The sequence below is a fragment of the Ruditapes philippinarum genome, unplaced genomic scaffold (assembly GCF_026571515.1).
Source record: "Ruditapes philippinarum isolate M1 unplaced genomic scaffold, ASM2657151v2 ctg13774_1_1_1_1, whole genome shotgun sequence".
NCBI classification, from domain to species: Eukaryota; Metazoa; Mollusca; class Bivalvia; order Venerida; family Veneridae; genus Ruditapes; species Ruditapes philippinarum.
The window spans coordinates 13,301-34,360 of record NW_026860271.1 but is presented as its reverse complement, the minus strand read 5'-3'; the positions used below and the strand labels follow the sequence as shown (position 1 = coordinate 34,360).

The 21,060-nt window shown below is 30.5% G+C and overlaps 1 protein-coding gene across 1 annotated transcript; it reads left to right on the top strand.

Moving 5' to 3' along the window:
* The first annotated feature begins 539 nt into the window (after nt 1-539).
* On the top strand, nt 540-11,632 carry LOC132759465 (cholecystokinin receptor-like). The gene is given in 7 exon segments (XM_060751228.1): nt 540-742; nt 1,729-2,468; nt 7,379-7,753; nt 8,113-8,399; nt 9,470-9,552; nt 10,937-11,149; nt 11,151-11,632. Coding segments are annotated over 6 exon segments (1,641 nt in total). The 5' UTR covers nt 540-742; nt 1,729-2,137; the 3' UTR covers nt 11,503-11,632.
* Nucleotides 11,633-21,060: the final 9,428 nt, after the last annotated feature.

The following is a 21,060-nucleotide window of genomic DNA, read 5'->3' as shown; positions in this document are numbered from 1 at the left end:
AAGTCTATTTGCATGGTTTTATTTTAGAAATATGTCGTTGAAAGTTTTTTTTCCATTTACATATCATTTCTTGGAATAAATCGATAATGACACTGATTTACAAGTTTGACCAGGGTTTTAGGCATATATTTCATTCTGCTTGAAAGTAGAAAATCTGGATTATATCAGATTGGGACACAAAATATATTGCTCCTTGTATGGAACAAATTTTCTCTGTTATATATTTTGTGTTTTATTTTTTTTTTCTAAAAAAACCCTTAATGTCTCCCCGGTTGCATGTCCGTCGCATTCAGTGCTGCAGCACTTTGATATATATTTTTATAAGCGGTTTCTCATCTTTTACGGTTTTCTATTTAAATTGCGACAAAAAGTGTTGTGCCTATTCTGATTTCATTGAATGATGGTAAGAAAATGTTCTTCAATATCATGATTGCTTTAACGATCTCAAGTTCAATAATTCCAACACCAATCCATACGGCTGCTATAAAACTCTTGTTCATCTGTTCGTTTTACAATATTGACAGAATGGAATTCTTCACAGAGCACTGGTATTTCTGTAAAGGCTTTTTGAACGCTATTATTGGAAATATTTTGTTCGCAGGATTTTGATCTTTTCATGCTTCCACGTTAAGATATGGTGCTATATTAATATCCATTTTTACAAGAAAGAAGACCAAAAGGAAGAAGAAATTAAATTTTCAGCTTCATACTTGGAGAAGGATTAACATTATATTTCGGAAAAGTAAGAAATATCATTATGTATATTTTTATTGCAGCGAATCTGTTTATATAAAATTTCTTAAATTTAATCTTTAACTAAAATGGATTTGAAATTATAAGTAAACAAAATTTCATTTCTTTTATAAGATATTTCATGTATATCTTACAATTATTGAGCTCACTATGAGCAATGTGCAAAGCTTTTTAATGATCAGAAAAAATGCGCAGTTTTTGCTAGAATATAAGTTTAGTTTTCTTTAATTACAAAAACATACTTATTTATTGATATCTGTTAACTTAAAAAAAGTTTTAGAAAATATCATTAAGGTCAATTGATGCACAATTAATAACAATTATTCTTGTCCAACCTTAAAATATAAATAGATCTAACAAATTCATAAGAACCTTCTATGATATATCAAAATATCTAAATTACGATATACTTGAAATAGTACAATAATATAAATAATGTTTGATTGTTCACACAACATTCTTTCAGTGGCATTGTAACCATATTGTTATCTTCAAGACCTTGCCACATATCTTTATATCTAATTAATTAAACGTTAATGTTTATGAACAGTTCTTTAAGATTGAATCGTTTTAATCACATTTTCTTTCGAAATGTATAATAACAAAGTTGAAAGATAATGAGAATTTGTTTAAATTTGAATTACTCTTAGTATATTTTGTGTTATTTGGTCAATTTTCTAAAAACAAATAACCTTAAATGCACATTAGATATTATATAAATGTGAATGTAATATTACTAAATCATTTGTTTTTCGATCTGAATAAGTTAGAAGATATTATTCATTTAATAAATGATTTAGTGAGTAAAAACACGAATATCGTAATAAGAGGAGACAAAAAGTAACGAAATAAGTGTTTTCCATTGTAACTGTCAAAACGTATTTAGACACATTAACTTAGCTATTCCAATTGTTCTTGTAAACTTACTAATTTATCAAAGGTTTGCATTTTCTTTTATCTTCTCTTACATTTCAGATATTCTGATTGACTGGCAATTTATTATCACTTTGATAGCTATACTCGGAGAAAGGCATTTTACCGATTTGTATACAGAAAATATTACTAAATAAAGAGTGAATTATTTTCAATTTATTTTCTTTGACAAGGAGAAGGCCCCTTGACATGAAATTAGCGTTGATTGGCAAAAGTCTAGAAGCAGTATAAGCTGGATCAAGATGACATTGAAACGGACAATCAATTTGTTGATAGCGTCTGAAGAGGAAACAACATGGAAATATTTAATCAGTGATAAAAACGGAATGTATTAAATAAGTTTTGAATCGAAAGAAGAAGTAAATGCAATATTTAGATATTTCAAATTAAGTAATTTAAAGACTTACATCATTCATCAGAGTTTGTAACTTTATTCTTAAAAAACGAAAAAATGTCTCAATATATTGAAAACATAACAATGAAGAACCATACAATAAATAATATTAGTAGGGTAATTCATGGTGATGGTGATACCTCTACGAATATTGCAATAGGCATATATAGTACAATTTTCATACTAGCAGTGATTGGAAATGGTCTTGTTATTTTGACATTGGTGCAAAATAAAAGAATGAGGACAGTGACTAACGTATTTCTGTTAAACTTAGCAATCAGTGACCTTCTCCTCGCAGTTTTCTGTATGCCTTTCACTCTTGTACCAATTATGATAAGAAACTTTATATTCGGACCATTTATGTGCATAACCATACGATACGCACAAGGTAAGAGTACAGTTTTGTTAATCGTAGACCTACAAATATGCATATATGTTTCATTAATTACAGAAAGGTGATATTAGTAGTTCACTTCATTAACGAGACTTCGTTTTAATCATAAGTATATATTACCTGGAGTTTACATATAATATCAATCGAAAACATAAAATGTTGTTTTTAGAAAGGTTTAGTGCAATTATTTACCTATACATACAATTAGTTCAAAATTAAAGAACCGGTAAACATTTTTTAATATTATTTAAAATGTCAAAATTTTTATTTATTTAGATTAATTATTAAAAAAAAGAGAATTAAAGAATCACTACAGCATGCCCAACCCGGCAAAATTGAAAATGTTACAGGTTCGGTTTGATTGCGCCTGCTCATGGACTGTACTGGAAAGTTCAAGTTACCGTCTACGACCCTTAGCACCGGGTTAAGCAGAATTTAACATTTAAACATGAAAATGGAGACATTTTGAAATAAGAAACTTCCGCAGATATTATAAGACTTATGTTTTGCACTAAATGCTGATTTGAATTTCATAACAAAATTTTACATTTTCAAGGCGGTGACGTAGAGCTACGACTATATAGTTCAATTTTATTTTATATTCCTGCAATAAGGCAGAAAATTCGTTACAATTTTATGCAGCTTTGTTAATGCACGGAAAGAGTCTATTTCAACTGTTTTTTTTCGGGCGAAGTTCGTCTGAGAATGGTTTGACTTCTTGTAAATTTTTTCAATAGATTTAAATGGTCATTGTAAAAGTACAAACTGATATCAGTGAATCTCATTGGCCTATATTAAATGAGTATAAAAATATAAAGGATCATTCCATTCCGAAACGTTCACACGTCAAAATTATGAAATAATCGGAGGGTGTATCGGGAACAAACTTTCTAGTTAATTTCTCGGACTTTTGAGATCTTGATATTTTCCTCCCAATACATATTTTACCTTTATTTTAGAATTTTCATTAATTCTCTAGTGAAGAGCTTATTCAACATAAGAAATGAATTCTTTTAAGTCATGTCCAAAATGTCGAGACTACCAATAACGTTAACGCGACATCAAATTAAAAAATAATAATACTCTCAAAACTTCTGGTACACTCAGTAGAATATGTTCAGTGTTCGTGATATATTGTTTTGATGTGCTCAAATGATTATGATATTTAAATGTCGGTATATTGTTGCATATTAATAAAGCATTATATAATATTATTGTGTGGTACATGAATACGTAAGTGTAAGAATAGATGACAGTTCTATTAAGAAATATATCTTACAGTGTTTCCTAGATCTAGAAATTATATGCTGTTACAAAAACCTATGCAAGTTGAAGCAGTTTATCCTCTTTTGAGTTGATATCTCTTTTTTCCTCCTTTTTTCAATCAGAGAGTGTACATATGAAGGATATCATTGTATTGAGTGAATTAAATTGTATGCATGAATTGTACAAGCCAATATTTAAACGACTTTCAAAATATTTAACCAAAATTTCAAAATTGATTTAGTTGTCATTGAAAGAAACTTATTAAAAAACATACTTATTTAATGATATTTTATAACCATTGAAGATAGATTCACTCAAGTGACAGCATTCTGATAATTTACCTAATTGTGATTCTGGTAATTGGTTTCAGTATTTTTCAAATCTTACATTGACTTTAATTTGCAGCCACTAATGCACATTAATATAGCTATTGAATAATAAAATTAGCTTAGACTAGGTGCAAAATCATAGTTATGAGATATTTACTTGAAGTGGGGCAAATTTTTATTAATGAGGACCAAGATTTATCTTATGGAAGTTAAATTCATTATGTTTCATTATGCTATAATTACCTAAGTCTTACAAATTGCTTTTAAATTTCAATAAGCTTATGTCATCATCAGCATATCAAACTTAGTAAAATAAGAGAAAGAATAATAACACCCATTTAAGTGGTTTAGCACTCGATTGGATAAAAATGTTTTAAGTATAAGACTGAATAGAAGCACCCTATCCAATTTATCTCCTTATAATCAATTACCTTTGGATTCGTATCTTTAATGCTTCAGAGAAAAAATCAATATCAACAACAAGTCATACATATATAGCATGTAGTTCTATAGACACTTTTGCATTTTTTCAATTTCGAATTCATCTATTGCACCAAGCATGTTAGCTTTTATTTCTTTCATAGACATATCTACAATAAGATCACGCAACACTTGAACAACAGTTGTATTTTTGGTATTATGTTGTGTTCGTTATTATCATGCTCTCCAAGACAAATGGGTAATGGTTATTGTTTTATACACGAAACATTAAAATACAGGTTAATTGATATATGAATGTATAGTTTTTAATGGATATGTAAAGCGGTTAATTGCAAAAGTCCTTTTTTAATACTGTGCGCATGTTAATAACGTTATTGATACGTACTCTAATGATCATCACTGGAAAGTTAATGTTTTGCCATAAAATATCTTATAGAATAGTAGCATTAGTGTCATAATATTTCAGCTAAACATACCAATAGTATTGACAAACAATTTAAAAATGTATTTATTTAGAAGTAGTAGGCACCGAGGCGTAGCCGAGGGTAACCATATTTTTACGAGTGATGATATTTTTACTGTTACACTGAAACACATGTGTTATTTATTTTATTACCCCGAACAAAAATACTGTGATGATCTGAAATTGTCAACTAAATCTACCTGTAACAAAAATAAACCAAGAGTAACAATGACTAAACAGTCCTTACCTTTTAACTTTTAAGTGTACTTTAGGCCTACTTGAGAAGTTTTCTTTTTTTATTCTTAAAGCAAGTGATGATATCTACAAATCATAAACATACAATAAGCTAGGTTTTATTTGGAAAACAAAACACTAACCCATTTACACGGTTATAATCTGTGAAATCTGATCCTTCTGTTTCCAGAATATTCTTAGCATGGTTTTTGACAAAAAAACGATGGTATCCTATGTCTGTCTACCATATCTGTAACGTTTCACTGATAAAAAATTGTTAAATAATCCTTTGTTGCATGCTAAAATCGTCTGAATGTTCCAGTTTGACACAATTATTTACATTGCAATTACTTCCGTTGAAAACGGATGTTCACTTTATGACTATTCAACTAACAGATATTTTAAACGCGAAAAGCACACAGGGGGCGAACAAGTAAATTCTATGAGTGTCATGGTTACTCCAGAGAAGAAATTAATGTCCTATCGGGGTTTAACGTCAAAAATAAGAATGAATCGAGAAAAAATGGCGGCCATTTTATTTCATTTTATTTAGAAAATAGACCACGTGACCAGATTTTATACTGTTAAAAATACTGATACCTATGTAACAGTACAAAATTCTTAGTCACGTGGTACACTTGCATTAACAGTAAAAATAATTCCCACAGGCCTATGGGAAATTAGCATTACGAAAAAAGTGAGGGGTAATAATTCATACTGACAGCCGCTTTATTAAGTTAACGAAAGAAAATTTATTATCTTCTCATACATAATACAACTGTACATGTATTTACTTCCTTATTTTATTTTCGATATTTGTTAAAGATAAGTATTTGTTATGAATTTATTTATGTTCCCAGTCTGTTTTTTTTTCTTTATTTCAAGTATTTCTTTTGTTTCTGCTTAGAAACATACTATGCTCAAATTTGATATTAGAAAATATTGATAATTGATACACAGTCTCTTTTTCAACATTAAACAAACATGTTTTGAATAAATAGAAAATATGTATGTTATGTTTAAAACTCTACACAGTATAGGTGGTCACAATATGACTTGTAAACATCTGTCTTGTATCGAAAGTCGTGGACAGTCATCAGTATTGTTTGTTTAATTAGTTTTTCCCGATTCACAAGTGAGCTCACTATGAATTTAAACAGTATACAGCTAGCAAAAAAGTGCGAAAACCAATTTTTTTTCCCCTTAGTTTGGCCTCAAATTTTTTTTACAAATTACCTTTCGTAAATTTAAAAACCCCTTCCTACTAGACATTTAAAAACCACACAATTTTATTTCAAAGCACAGCAAAAGGGAAAATAAAGGGTTTCATCAATTTAGACACTTTTTACATGGGGAATTGTCTTTTTTTCGCATCCTCCCGTCCAGCGAACAATTTAATTTCTTTAAAGGATATTTATATTTAAACGCAAGTTAAAGATTCTAATTTGGTTTAAAAGTAAATTATTTTATTCCCCATATCCTTAAATTTTTTTGGTTTTTTATTTCTTAATTTAAGTATGTAACCTTTCATTTTTTATTTAATTTTTGTCCGTAAATAATCCGTAATTGTTATTTATTTGATTTATATTATTCTGTTAAAATTTAAGATGAATAATTAGTTTAAATAAACTGAGCACATTTCTTTGATGTTTTGTTACACGCGAAAAGGAATCTTTAACATTAATATCTTTAAAATTACCTTCTCCATTTTTATATCATCACTTCATCTTTATTTATATAACTTTTAATTTTATAGTCATTGTACACCAGATGTGGATATACTGTCAAATATTTTTTTTTTACACGTTTAATATAATTTGTAGTACTAAACTATATAAAAGTGTGTTCTGTATTAACTTTGTAGATAGTTAAATCATCTAAATATAAATCATCTAAAATGATGATCATGAAAAGTTATGTATAATAAACTATTTTAATATTCTTACACACTTTTTTATCTTTAAGTTGTATTTAAATAGAAACTTGTATAAAATACAGATGTGTAGAACGAAAAGAAGCAATATATACACATTAAAAGAAAAAAAGTAGATAGATAATAATAAATATTATTAAAAAAGTTTCGAGATTGATCTTAATTGCGAATGAAATGAACTTAGTTGAATTGATATCAGTCGGTTTTATCATATCTACTAATATATTTTTATTTTTAGGTGTGTCAGTCGGTGCAAGCTGTTTTACACTTGTTGCCATATCGCTGGAGCGTTATTTTGCAATTTGCCGACCTCTTCGTTCCCGGCAATGGCAGACTTTATCCCATGCCTATAAGATAATTGCAGTTTGCTGGGTAGTTGCATTGATTATAGTTATTCCAATAGCAGTGTCGACTCGATATGTTCGCATCCGACCTGGATTTAATGCATGTAGGGAAGAATGGGCAAATGATGATTTAGAAAAGGCATATACAGTATTCCTTGATGTAATACTTCTATTTATACCACTTTGTTTGATGACTGGTGCTTATACAAAGATAATGGCTACGCTTTGTGCTGGAATCAGCATGGATGACCCCGCTGAATGTAGCAAAGGTATGTCAGATAATGATAATGTTTCTTATACGTTTTTTTTATCGGACATACTTTATAGTTTACATAAAATGTTTGTAATAGGTAAACACTGGCTCTAAATAGTGAATACATACTTTTTAAGTTAAATACACGTATGTGCCTGTACCATTATATAATAACAACATTTATCTATGCATTTTTATATCAGTATACTGCTTTAAGGTCAAAGATCATTATGCGTTAAAAAAATAAAAGTTAACATTCGGATAGCAAAAACATTAATATCATCATGAACAAGTATTATACCGTCTTCGACGCTGTTCAATTGTTATTAATGATTGTTATATTACTCACTTAATTATCCGATATTCTTATTACAGGATATAGCAATGGTGGTGTTTCAAAATCACCCTTAATGGTGACATTGAAATACAGAGGTTCTACGCGAACAAGCTTATTAAAGAACGAAAATGCTCAAAACTTTAGTAGAAATGGTGAAAGGAATTATCTGGCTATACAAATGAAGGAAATTAGTCCATGTAGTAGTGAGGAATCAACACCCAAAAGAACAAAATTGGATCAAACGCGAATTATACGACAATCTAATCAAGAAAAAAAGCCGGGAAGCAAAACTGCGTGTAGTAAGAATGTTATTTGTCCTGGTGATTGAGTTTTTTTGTCTGCTGTCTCCTTTATACACTGTGCAACCTGGAAAAGTTTTCACCATGAAAGTATCAGAGACAATATATCTAGTTTTGTATGGTCATTTATGTTCGTCTTATCCTATCTCTCATCATGCTGTAACCCTATAACATATTGTTTTTATGAACAGACGCTTTCGGCAGTCATTTATTGCTGCTTTTAAGCGTTGCATATGCTGTAAACAAAAGTCGAGAGGTTATTTATATAACACAAACTACAACAAGCACAAGACGATTGAACGTGGGCGGATACACAAAAGGCTGAGGACACTGAATTAAGTTCAAACGACAAATCTAAGTCGTAGAAACTAAACTATTTTGTCATATTTACGTTTATCTTAGTGAAATAATGACTTAAGTTTAAAATGATACTATATACTTGTGTAAACAATCTTGATATAATTGTGTAAAAATCTTGTATAAAAATAATGCAGCAAGCCTGGCTATCACATACTGTTATTATGCTATCAAATTATGCTATCTTTACTCAACAAAAATAAAAACCTGACTTTTTTAAAAAAAAATATTTTCTAATTTGTGATTTTAAGTCTGTATTTTGTAGTATTTATCACCATATTTCTACTGTATTACTTACGTAGTAGGAGCTATTTATGCATCTTTTGACCTCTTTTTGTTAATTTAAATGGATTTTAAGTACAGATTGTAATGTGTCAAGTACTTTCTTTGTTCATTTCACAATATTTTACCTTTAAATACATTTTCAAAATTTAAATGAAAATAAGGATGAATCTAGAGGCGTGCTGCTTTAAATCAAAACATATGTAGTGAGTATTCATGTACTATGGTGCACATTGGATACATGTCTTTTGTTTTGACCGCGTATTGTCAGTAGAATGCAGGTAAGCGTAAGATTGTAATGTTTGCAGTCGATTGCGCATACAACAACGCCCGATTAGAGCGCGACGCCCATATACAGGCGGTATTCTAACTTTACGACATCGTCAGGGCCGTATTAGGAGGGCATATGCGTACCGTCACTGGCGGTGACGTGACTAGAATACTGTCTTGTTTACAGACGAGTCACGTTACAACAGACAAGTCACGTTACAATCTCACAGCCGACAGCCGTGTAATAATTTACCGTCAAAAGGGCGAAAGGTTTGCACCTGTCTGTGGATAAAAACAGCATGATCGTTTAGGTGGTGGATGCGTCATTGTATGGGGAGGGTTAATAAGTGGAAAAAAGACTCGGCTTATTGTTATACACGGCAACTTAAACACCCAGAGATACATCAACGAAGTCTTGAATGTCGAGGCTATTCCGTTTATGCAAAGAAACGGTTTCGTTGTGTTTCAATAAGACAACGCCCGTCCTCACACGGCGAGGATAACTCGCGCTCGCTCAGCTGCAGTCAACGCCAAAACCATGCAATGACAGTGCATATCTGGTATGTGCTTAGCAGAAATGTCCGACGACATCACGCCCAACAGAATATCCTCCAACTGACAAATGCATTGATGACAGAATGGAACAATCTTCAAAATAACAACGTTTCGTCAATTCTTTGGGTTGAGTGGATAATTGACGCTTTTTTTTCTTAGAGCCAGAGGTGGCCACAACCGATTTTGAATTAAATAAAAAAAAATGCATGTATTTTAAAATTGTTAATGAAATGATAGTAACCTATATGCACGTAGTCAAAATGTTATAGCCTAAAATTGATAAATTGAATTTGACCATTTCCTTATAACTAGCGTAATTTAACAAACTTAAAACATAATTAATAAACAACAAAATGCATATCAATGTTGTGCAAGCATCTCTTTGTCATGACCAATATTCGTTTTTACATTCCTGTCATCTATTTCCTGAAAATAAAAATAAAATATACACAGTCAGGTTTCTTTTTTTGCTGAGTGTATTATAGTAAAGAAATAATACTTTAATCGAGAAATGAAACATGCAATAAAGAACAAAACACAACAATTATTTCTAATAAGCACGCGTTATTAACAATCTACGATATATGGTCATTGGACATGAGTCTCAATCTTTTTTCATACTGGGAAAATCCAATTCAACCAGTGAATATGATACTACACCAAGTGAATATGATTATATAAAGCAACCCCTTTACGATCATTCTTGTTGTTGTTTTTGGGATATTATATACTTGAAATGTCACATTGAATGTACCATAATCATTGCCATATGAATAATTGAATACAACTTCGGAGGTTCTAAATACTAAATGTAAATTTCGTATTTAATAATTCAAGTCGTAAAGTGGGGCGTGGGTAGCATGCAATTGATCAGTGTCGTTTATGAACATATTCAATCAAACTGTGTTTCCAAGAATTTCAACTTTCAAGGATAGCAAAAACATTAATATCATCATGATTAAGTATTATACCGTCTTCGACGCTGTTCAATTGTTATTAATGATTGTTATATTACTCACTTAATTATCCGATATTCTTATTACAGGATATAGCAATGGTGGTGTTTAAAATCACCCTTAATGGTGACATTGAAATACAGAGGTTCTACGCGAACAATCTTATTAAAGAACGAAAATGCTCAAAACTTTAGTAGAAATGGTGAAAGGAATTATCTGGCTATACAAATGAAGGAAATTAGTCCATGTAGTAGTGAGGAATCAACACCCAAAAGAACAAAATTGGATCAAACGCGAATTATACGACAATCTAATCAAGAAAAAAGCCGGGAAGCAAAACTGCGTGTAGTAAGAATGTTTTGTCCGGGTGATTGAGTTTTTTGTCTGCTGGTCTCCTTTATACACTGTGCAAACCTGGAAAAGTTTTCACCATGAAAGTATCAGAGACAATATATCTAGTTTTGTATGGTCATTTATGTTCGTCCTATCCTATCTCTCATCATGCTGTAACCCTATAACATATTGTTTTATGAACAGACGCTTTCGCCAGTCATTTATTGCTGCTTTTAAGCGTTGCATATGCTGTAAACAAAAGTCGAGAGGTTATTTATATAACACAAACTACACAAGCACAAGACGATTGACGTGGGCGGATACACAAAAGGCTGAGGACACTGAATTAAGTTCAAACGACAAATCTAAGTCGTAGAAACTAAACTATTTTGTCATATTTACGTTTATCTTAGTGAAATAATGACTTAAGTTTAAAATGATACTATATACTTGTGTAAACAATCTTGATATAATTGTGAAAAATCTTGTATAAAAATAATGCAGCAAGCCTGGCTATCACATACTGTTATTATGCTATCAAATTATGCTATTTTTACTCAACAAAAATAAAAACCTGACTTTTTTAAAAAAAATATTTTATTTTATTTTAAGCTGCATGCCTCCAGATGACCCAAAATATTTTAAGAAAATTAAATTTTGAAAAAACATAATAAAACTTTGAGAAAAGTGAACAAATATAAGATTCAAGTGATCATTTATATCTAATGTGCAATAAAAGTCTGTATTTTGTAGTATTTATCACCATATTTCTACTGTATTACTAACGCAGTAGGAGCTATTTATGCATCTTTTGACCTCTTTTTGGTAAATTAAATGGATTTTAAGTACAGATTGTAATGTGTCAAGTACTTTCTTTGTTCATTTCACAATATTTTACCTTTAAATACATTTTAAAATTTAAATGAAAATAAGGATGAATCTAGAGGCGTGCTGCTTTAAATCAAAACATATGTAGTGAGTATTCATGTACTATGGTGCATGTCTTTTGTTTTGACCGCGTATTGTCAGTAGAATGCAGCTAAGCGTAAGATTTTATTGTTTGGGATCAAATGGACAAATAACAGTACAAAAAGAAAAAGTATTGGAAAATAATAAACAATTTTAGGGTCAAAATCAATATTTTGATCAACTTTAAAATGCCCATATCTTGTAAAAGTAACAATACATTTATTATAAAATTTCAAAACACCAATTTTATCAAGCCAATATTGTATATTTAATGCAAAAAGATAAACAATGGAGAGTATTCCAGTTTTTAATTCTGATCCTGATTTTTCTCCTTAATTCTTAGTGGACATGGGGCCTGGTTCTTTGGTTTAGAATGAACCATACCAGATAAATTAAATGTCTACATTCTTTTTACAAATACTGATTTTAGTTTGATCAGTGTCGTTTATGAACAGATTCAATCAAACTGTGTTTCCAAGAATTTCAACTTGTATCAGCAACCATTTTCCAATTATTTGTCCTTTGTTTTGTTTAAATATCTTGTTTTCGTGTCATTATTTCTGCTCTGTGGCGACCGTAAAAGGTCATCAGGTCCATTCAATTAGAAATGTACCATGTCCGATCGTTGAAAAAAGGTTTAAGGTAGTAATTCTTCGAAGTTCAGTTTTTTTGTAGTCTCAAACTTCTTACTTAATTTTTCTTTTGATGCATGTCTGTGAAATCCAGGCTTTATTTGCTCATATATATCTTTTCTCTCAACATATTTTATTAAGTCCCTTTTGCATCTTGTTGTTTGTTTGACATTATTTATCATTGGTATCATACGCCGGTTTTCGTGAAATGGCGTAATGAAGATTTCATGGCCATTGCCAATAAAGCGTAATTTGACTTTTTTATAAAGACTTCCTTTGATGCCTGTCGACTGTTGCTTGCATTTTATCTGACAGCAATAAACTGACGCAATCAAATTGGTTTAGCAACCTGTTATTTATTTTAACAATATTTCAGCTGCACAGAACAGATCAAAATTTATTTATGTAAGCCACCAGTCAATAACATATAACATTGTAACATTAAAAATGTCTAAAGTGTGGATACACTCACATCGATATATTATAACAGTTCTCACACATAACATTACTAGAGATAAAATATAGATGTAACTTAATCAAATTTGCATTTTCATCTTTTTTTTTAATTGTTTGATGATAACCACAATTGGCAAGATATTTTTTATTTTCATTTTTATATGAGAATAATAAACTCAATTTGTAAATACTCTTGAACAAGCTTAATATTTCTTAGAAATATATTTTAATTCTAAATCTGCATATACCGGACAGACAAGTGGAAAATAAATTCATTTTGAAAAACTCCAACTCCTTAAATTACAATTCCAATCATTTGAGTTCCTCTTTCTATAAAATTTAAGTTACTCCGAAAGGTGACAGACCTGAATGTAATTGAGAGTAGCAATATCTGCATTTCTTGATATTTAAAATAGATATACAAGAAAATCATTGATGCAAAGCATCAAAGGGCGACGCCAAAAGAATTTGATCCAGATTTGCACCTAAATACTTAACAAAAGATGTGTACTTTATAGCAGTACCATTACATGTGACCTGGAGGCTAGGGCCAGTTTAAGTTGAAACTTAAACCAAAAAAGAATAGACTCTGTCTTGCCAAGATGCAAAGACAATTTATAGTCAATTAAGCAATCTTATAAGACTCATGCTATAAGAAAGAATTTCTTCAGATTTATTTTATGAGACACAAGGATTCCTGAGTCATCAGCATATAATCACAGGCACGAGTATCGGACCTGGGAAGAAAAAATATGACCAGATGACCAGATTGATAAAAAAAATAAAATAAAAACCAAAAAAAAAAAAATGTAAATAATGATCCCCTTTAAAAATATACTATCAACTTGAAGTATATTTTTAAAGGGGGTCATTATTTACATTTTATTTTGGTTGTTGACACTTTTAAGATGAACACAGGTTTTTTTATCAATCTGGCCATATTTTTTCTTCCAAGGTCTGATACTCGTGCCTGTGCATTATAATAAAAGCTTACTGCTTAGGGTTGAAGACATGTAATTGACATATATTAGACATAAAAGAGGACCTAAAATGAACATCAGGGGGACAGCATAGGTACTCAGAGCAGTAGTAGAATTAGTACCAGCCATATCAACCAGCTACTATCAGAGATAATACTTAAACCATGTAAGAATGTCATTATATATGGCAGATGCTTGAAGTTTCATGAAGAAGAAGAAAAACAACTTCTTGATGTGCAGTATAGTGTGTTCAACTGTATCAAATGCCCTTTGTAGATCTAAAAGTATCATGCAATACTGCCTTTGTCCATTTCAAATAATGCAATCTGTTAAATGAATCAAACATGTGTCAACTGAAAAACCACTTCTAAACCCTGACTGAAACTGCCTGACCATGACTCGAACCCATGACTTTCAGAAGACCAACTGAGCTATCCGGCCTGCTACACATTTTCTCTTTAATAATGAAACAGTTCTAAACCACAACATATTTCCCCACTATATCGATTTTTGTTCGTGAATTTCTTATGTTACAGAGCATAGGAAATTGAACTCATGCTTATATGCAGTCACAGGATGAGAAAAACCTTGAGCTTGACCAGAACTCAAACCTGTGACCAACATAAGAAATTTTATGAAGGCTGATTTGTATTTTGCATCAAGGGCACCGGGCAAAAACATGAAAATGCAACAAACAAACCACTTTGTGGTAGATTGTATTTTCATGTTTTCATCTGGCGCCCAGTTACTTTTTGTACTGTATTGGTTTTCATGTGGCACAAATCACCCACTATAAATTTAGTGCACAAATTTATTCAAGGGAAAGTAACAATCAACTCTATGTACAGTCTGTTGTCGGGTTGACTCAGGAGACCTGGAGGTTGAGACCGGTGTCCCTTCATTACAAATAGATAAGACAGAAGCTGTCCTTTTCAAACTATGCACATGTTAGAAAAAAAAATAGAATAACTATTCAGAATATGATTTTTTGAGACTTTTTTAATTATATTGCTTGATCCAAGTTTAAGGACATTTTCAATCAATACATGTTTTATCATTTATAACTTTAAATGAAAGTCTCATCCCTTTAATAATAATGACATAACTGTATCTCTTTAAATGCAGAAAATTTATAAGTCTCAACATATCAATATACTACTGTCTAAGATATACATGTATGCACATAACATTAATAATTCCCAGTTTATATTAAATAAATATGAAATCCTAAAATTAACATTAACATGCTTTTGATGACCTTACAACTGGTGAATTATATACAACAAAAATAGTATTATAAGTAATACCTAAGATAGACAGAAAAGAACAAATAATTTAGTAAACATGAGTTACTTCCCCTTACAATAAATAAACCTGAAACCCAAAAGAACACCCTAAACAGCAAAATTATGAAATGCTGCAGGTTCAGTTTTATCAAGCCATGCAAATTAATGGTAAAGTATTCATAAAAAAAAGAGATGGCCATGTGTCAGCAGTAATTGCAGAAAATCGGATGGCTTTCAACATCCGGATACTGGTACACTTTGTAAAAACAACCATTCTGCGCAACAGATAAATGTAATAAGGATAAAATCAATAGGATAATCGTTTACAACAGTTCCATTACCTATCCTTATACTCAATTGCAGGTGAACTTTCTTCTTGTAGGAAAATTTTGAAAATGTATAAATGAATGAATGAACTGATACGGCCTCAATCTAGACCACAACGATATTCGAAATCCGGGTTTTAGTATTGTCATTAAAACTAAGGGACAAGCTGTTAAACTTAACCTGCAATTTCGTGAAAAAAATATCACAATGCACATGCTTTTTACATAAAGTTATTAAATACAAATATAACAACACATTTGTTTACTTGTTTTTTACGAATCAAAATAAAACTAATTAACACAACATGAAATTAACTGCTAATAATAACAGCTCCTTCCATAGGCAAAAATAAAAAGTATTCCATAATAGACGACGCCGCTCACCGGCGTCGCCAATAAGTTTCCTGGTCATAATTGTTTTAATACGATTGTACAATGAGAGACATTCACTAGTATGTAATTTGATATACCATCCTTGCAAATAATTATCTTCAAATATTTGACAAAACAAATTGAGAAACAACCTTTCATTTCGTACACCTTGGTTCAACCCAACGTGCCCAAACCAATTATTACATAACAAATATTCAATTTCGTTTGACCAGTTCAAATATTTAGCACATGTTGTACTTGATAACATTTTATAACAAACTGATGGCGCTGGTTGCTGGGTCGGGTGGGGTCTGTGTTCATTGAACGCCGCCTTTCCTTGTCGATCTTGTTTATCATAATGTGTACATACTTGTCATTAGGCAATTTCAATTATTTGAACCAATAGTTTATACAACGCTTAGCAGATTCTATAGATACATATATTGGGTACCGACCAGGATTACCTAATACTACATTATTACTAGATATGATATTCTATTTACGCATTATAATTGTTGATGAATAAGCTGACAATTATCACGGGGTTTAAATCTCCATAATTCGGATCCAAACTGAAAGATAGGCAATACTATTGTATAAAATGATTTTAAAATACTTTTTTGGAGGTAATTGTCCATAATCATACATAGGTGAAAGTAAAGAAAATGAATAAATGTTTAGCTTTCATTGCAAGTTCATTGTTAATGACACCTAGCAACATAGTAAATGTAATGCCAACATATGTAAAAGAATTAACTATATCGAGTTGATGATTGTAATAGTAAAAACATTTATTACTTACCAATCGGCTGCCTTTTATACAAACCATGACTTTTGTTTTTGAAGTATATACCTGCAAACAACTAGAATGCAAAACGTAGTTGATATTGAAAATTCAACTAAACATTAGCAGCGATACTCTGTACATAATCTGTATACCTTAATTTTATCGGTACTCAATGAATCTGAAAATTCCCTTTTAGCTAGAAATCTGTTGAATAAAGTAACCATGAATGGCATATATAAATTAACTATGTATTTAAAAAAATATGGAAAATCATCTGTCTAGTACAGTCGCCTGGTCAGATTTCTATGAACAAAAACTCATAAATAGTTCTTTTCCTTGAGTTAAAGATCTCATTTTCATTATCAGTATGAATATGAAGACACAAAATACTTGATATTTTGTCGAAAACGATCTAGAGTTCATGGAATATTTTACTAAATTTTCGAGCTGGTTATTAAAAACTGATCAAAAGAAGGATGAGAATGATAAGACTAAAAACTGTCACTTTAAACGTGCACGTGATCAAATGCAGACTGGACTTTAATATGCCTCTTAACGATAAACGAAAATCTACCGTTTAACTAACATTTCAAAATATCTCTTCAAATAACTGAAGTAGTTAAGGGAAATCGAAATACCGCTTTAAAGTTCATAATGCTGTATATCTGATGCAAATTTTGTTGTTTGAATTTCTAAAAAAGAATACTTCCAAATGCTTATATTAAAAAATGGTAATAAGTTGCCTTAAAATCAATTGCATGAACGAAATCATTGCTAAACTGATAAACATTCTGAGAAAAAGCAAGATGATATTTTGTCCCGGAACATATTTTTTTCTGTTTACGTACAATTTTTATGTGTGTTAAATAACAGAGACATCTTATGTTGCAACATTAAGGAAATGGACCATACAATTATGGTAGCGATATAATTTTACTGTTGGTAGATTTCACAAAACTATTTAAAAAGCTTTATAGCCTTTTAAACGTTTCTGTTATACGTTTTTTATTATGCTCCGGAAGTCTTTTATCCAAATTATGTTGAGTACCACGTGGAAGTAGAGGACTTTATTCGGATCCGTATTTTGGGACAAGCAAAATCCAGACTCTTAGGTATTAAATATTTAGGAGTACGAATTTAGCTGTGTAGCATTTTATTTACCAATAAATAAAGTTGATTCATGCTCTTGTATAAATGGTAATAGTGCTTTAGGTTTAGCACTTATTAAACGAAATACACTCAGCGAAAATAGAATCCTGACAGCGTATATTTTATACTCAACAAAACTAGAAACCTGGCACTTTATTTTTCTCAAATATTTTCTAATTTGTGATTTAAATCAAAACATGTATAGTGAGTATTCATGTTCTATAAATAAACAATATATGTTTTTGTTTTGCCCGCGTATTGTCAGAAGAATGTAGCTAAGCGTTAAAGTTTAGTTTTAGCACGTGAACCGCGATTATGCTAAACGATGTCAGACAGACAGTGATGTAAAGCACTATACATGTGTTCAGTAACAATAAGGTTAACACTTATTACCTATTACTTAACACTTAAGACTTATAACTTAAAACGTGTTAATCAAATCCTTAAATGTATACATGCAACATCCCTCACGCCCCATAGCACCGGCTTGAGCTTTACTCAATTCTCAACACTTAATAGTGCTGGCATCAATAATCCCGAAGGACCAGAAAAATGTAACAACATTGAAGTGAAGTACGGGGCAACTTTTTACAGCTGCCACACATCACTTGACACCTGCTTTTATGAAATATAAGTCTGAAGTTATAAATCTTACGTAAAAGTCGTAAGTTATAAGTTTTAAGTAATAGGTTTTAAGAAATAGGATTTAAGTAACACGTTTTAAGTTATAAGTCTTAAGTAGTAAGTTTTAAGTAAAAGGTAATAAGTGTTGAGTAATAAATCTAAGGATTGGTTAATTGACTAATGATATTAATAATAAACAAGTTTTCAGTGATAAATTTCCAAGAAATAAGTTGTTTTATAGAATGAATAATACTTGTGAAAGATATAAGATAGTTTCAAAATTAAATTGAAAAACATCAGAGAAAATATTACGGAAGCCATGGAGCCTCTGTGACTAATATGAGAGCATTCTGCAAACAAAAGGATTTAAGGGAAATATAATAAGTTTTAAGGCTGTGTGTCAATATAGATGTTTGGTAGCCTGTATGCTTACTTTATGAAAAACAGTTAACTGGTAAAAATGTGAAAATTTACCAAAGTTTGTCTGTTTGATAGAATTTATGATCGGACTCTTCTCAACATTATGACAACAAATTTTGAAACATAATCAATTTAATCAAGATTGGTATATATTGTTGTCGATATGCTTTTATGAAGAATCATTTATTGACTTTGGTCATATGATATGTGAATGTGTATAACAATTAAGTAACAACAATTAAAAGTAAAGTACGGAAGCCTGGGAGTATGATTTATTACTTATTGATAATATATATTATTTTTCAATTACATTATAACAGTAATAACTTATTTATAAGTATTTATTACTTCATTTTTAATATTTATAGTTTTGTAATTATTTCCACGTGTGTGCTAATCAGATATTGGTCTTTTGAAACTCTGGGTGACATTATGAATACCCATATGGGCACTAGAAAAACTAGAAAAACATTTAAGATTTAAAGGAACGGCAACTTAATTTTAATTAAATATTACCGTGATATCGAAATATTGTTTAACGACATGAAGTTTTTTTAAACATCAATTGTTAGTGCCACTATTGATACCCAAAGGGGCACTAGTAAAACTAGTAAAAACATTAAATATTTAAGCAACAGCAACTTTATTAACCGTGGTATCGAAATATTGTTTAACGACATCAAGCTTTTAAAACATCAACAACTTTGAATGTCAATGTTGGTTACCAAAACTGTCGAAGTTATATGGCGAGGTTCCAGTTTTATTACTTAGAATATGCTCTGTAACAATCCCCAAAGTATATGTGTTCTTAATATTTTTAAAAGCACGTGTTCCGTAGCATTTTAACTGTATGAACTAATGCTAAAACAGTACTGCATAAATGTAAAACATCAGCAAGAGTAAATTATAAAAAAACAGCGAGAAAAAAAGACCAAAGCGTTCTCGTATAAATAAATAAAATACATGAATTGAAAAAAAAAAACACAAAAATAAAAACACTCACATTATAAGTAATAGCACATTTTCATTTTTCTTTTCAGATTTGTTTCAAAATGATAAAAAATTGTGTGTACCGTGTCCTTAAAATAACAGTGTGTTCCGTACCATTTAAACAGATCTCTATGATCACAAGATACATTGGACTTAGTGAATCTATAAGATATTAGCATTTTTTTCTACGAAGTCGCTTGTTGTTACAAATGAGTACGTGTTGTTCCCCTCGGTCCGGGCTATGAAAAGAAAAAATGTACTCGAATGTTTACAGGGTTTTTCAGAATTTTATTTACCGTTGATATCAGATATAATTATCCGTACTCTGTCCCTAACCTGATCAAAATTGATTGAGTAACATTTAAGTTATTAGTAAAAAAAACATACCTGAATCGGAAGAAAATCTGCGTGTAACGTTCTCAAATAGTCACGTTGAATTGAAAAATGTCGAATTTAGTGTTTAGTCTTTAGCTTTCTAACATTGACACAGTTTCATGAATCAAAACTTATCAAGATAGATTAATGCAAATAGCTTTTAAGTTTAATATGGATTCACTTTACAGGGGACAATAAAACCTTGACAGACTGTCTTCAATATTTAAGTGCCAATGTTGTAAACACCATAAGGGTAGTAATAAACATAGAATTATAAGAATGAGAGATACAAAAACTGGAGCTGTCACAATAATCAAGTACCGACTAACAAAAAAAAAAAAAAAAAAAAAAAGGAGAAGAAAATAAAGAAGATAAAAGGCAAGAGAAGAAAATTGGCAATATTGAATGAATTTGTTTGTCAGAGTTATGGAACTTCGCTTTTTTACCTATACACGTATAATATATACAGCTAAACGAGCTGCTAATGGAGAGCAGTAAAATCATATTGCCTCAATTCTAAACAAAACAAGCATACATGTACGGATGTGATCATTGAATGTCACAGCTC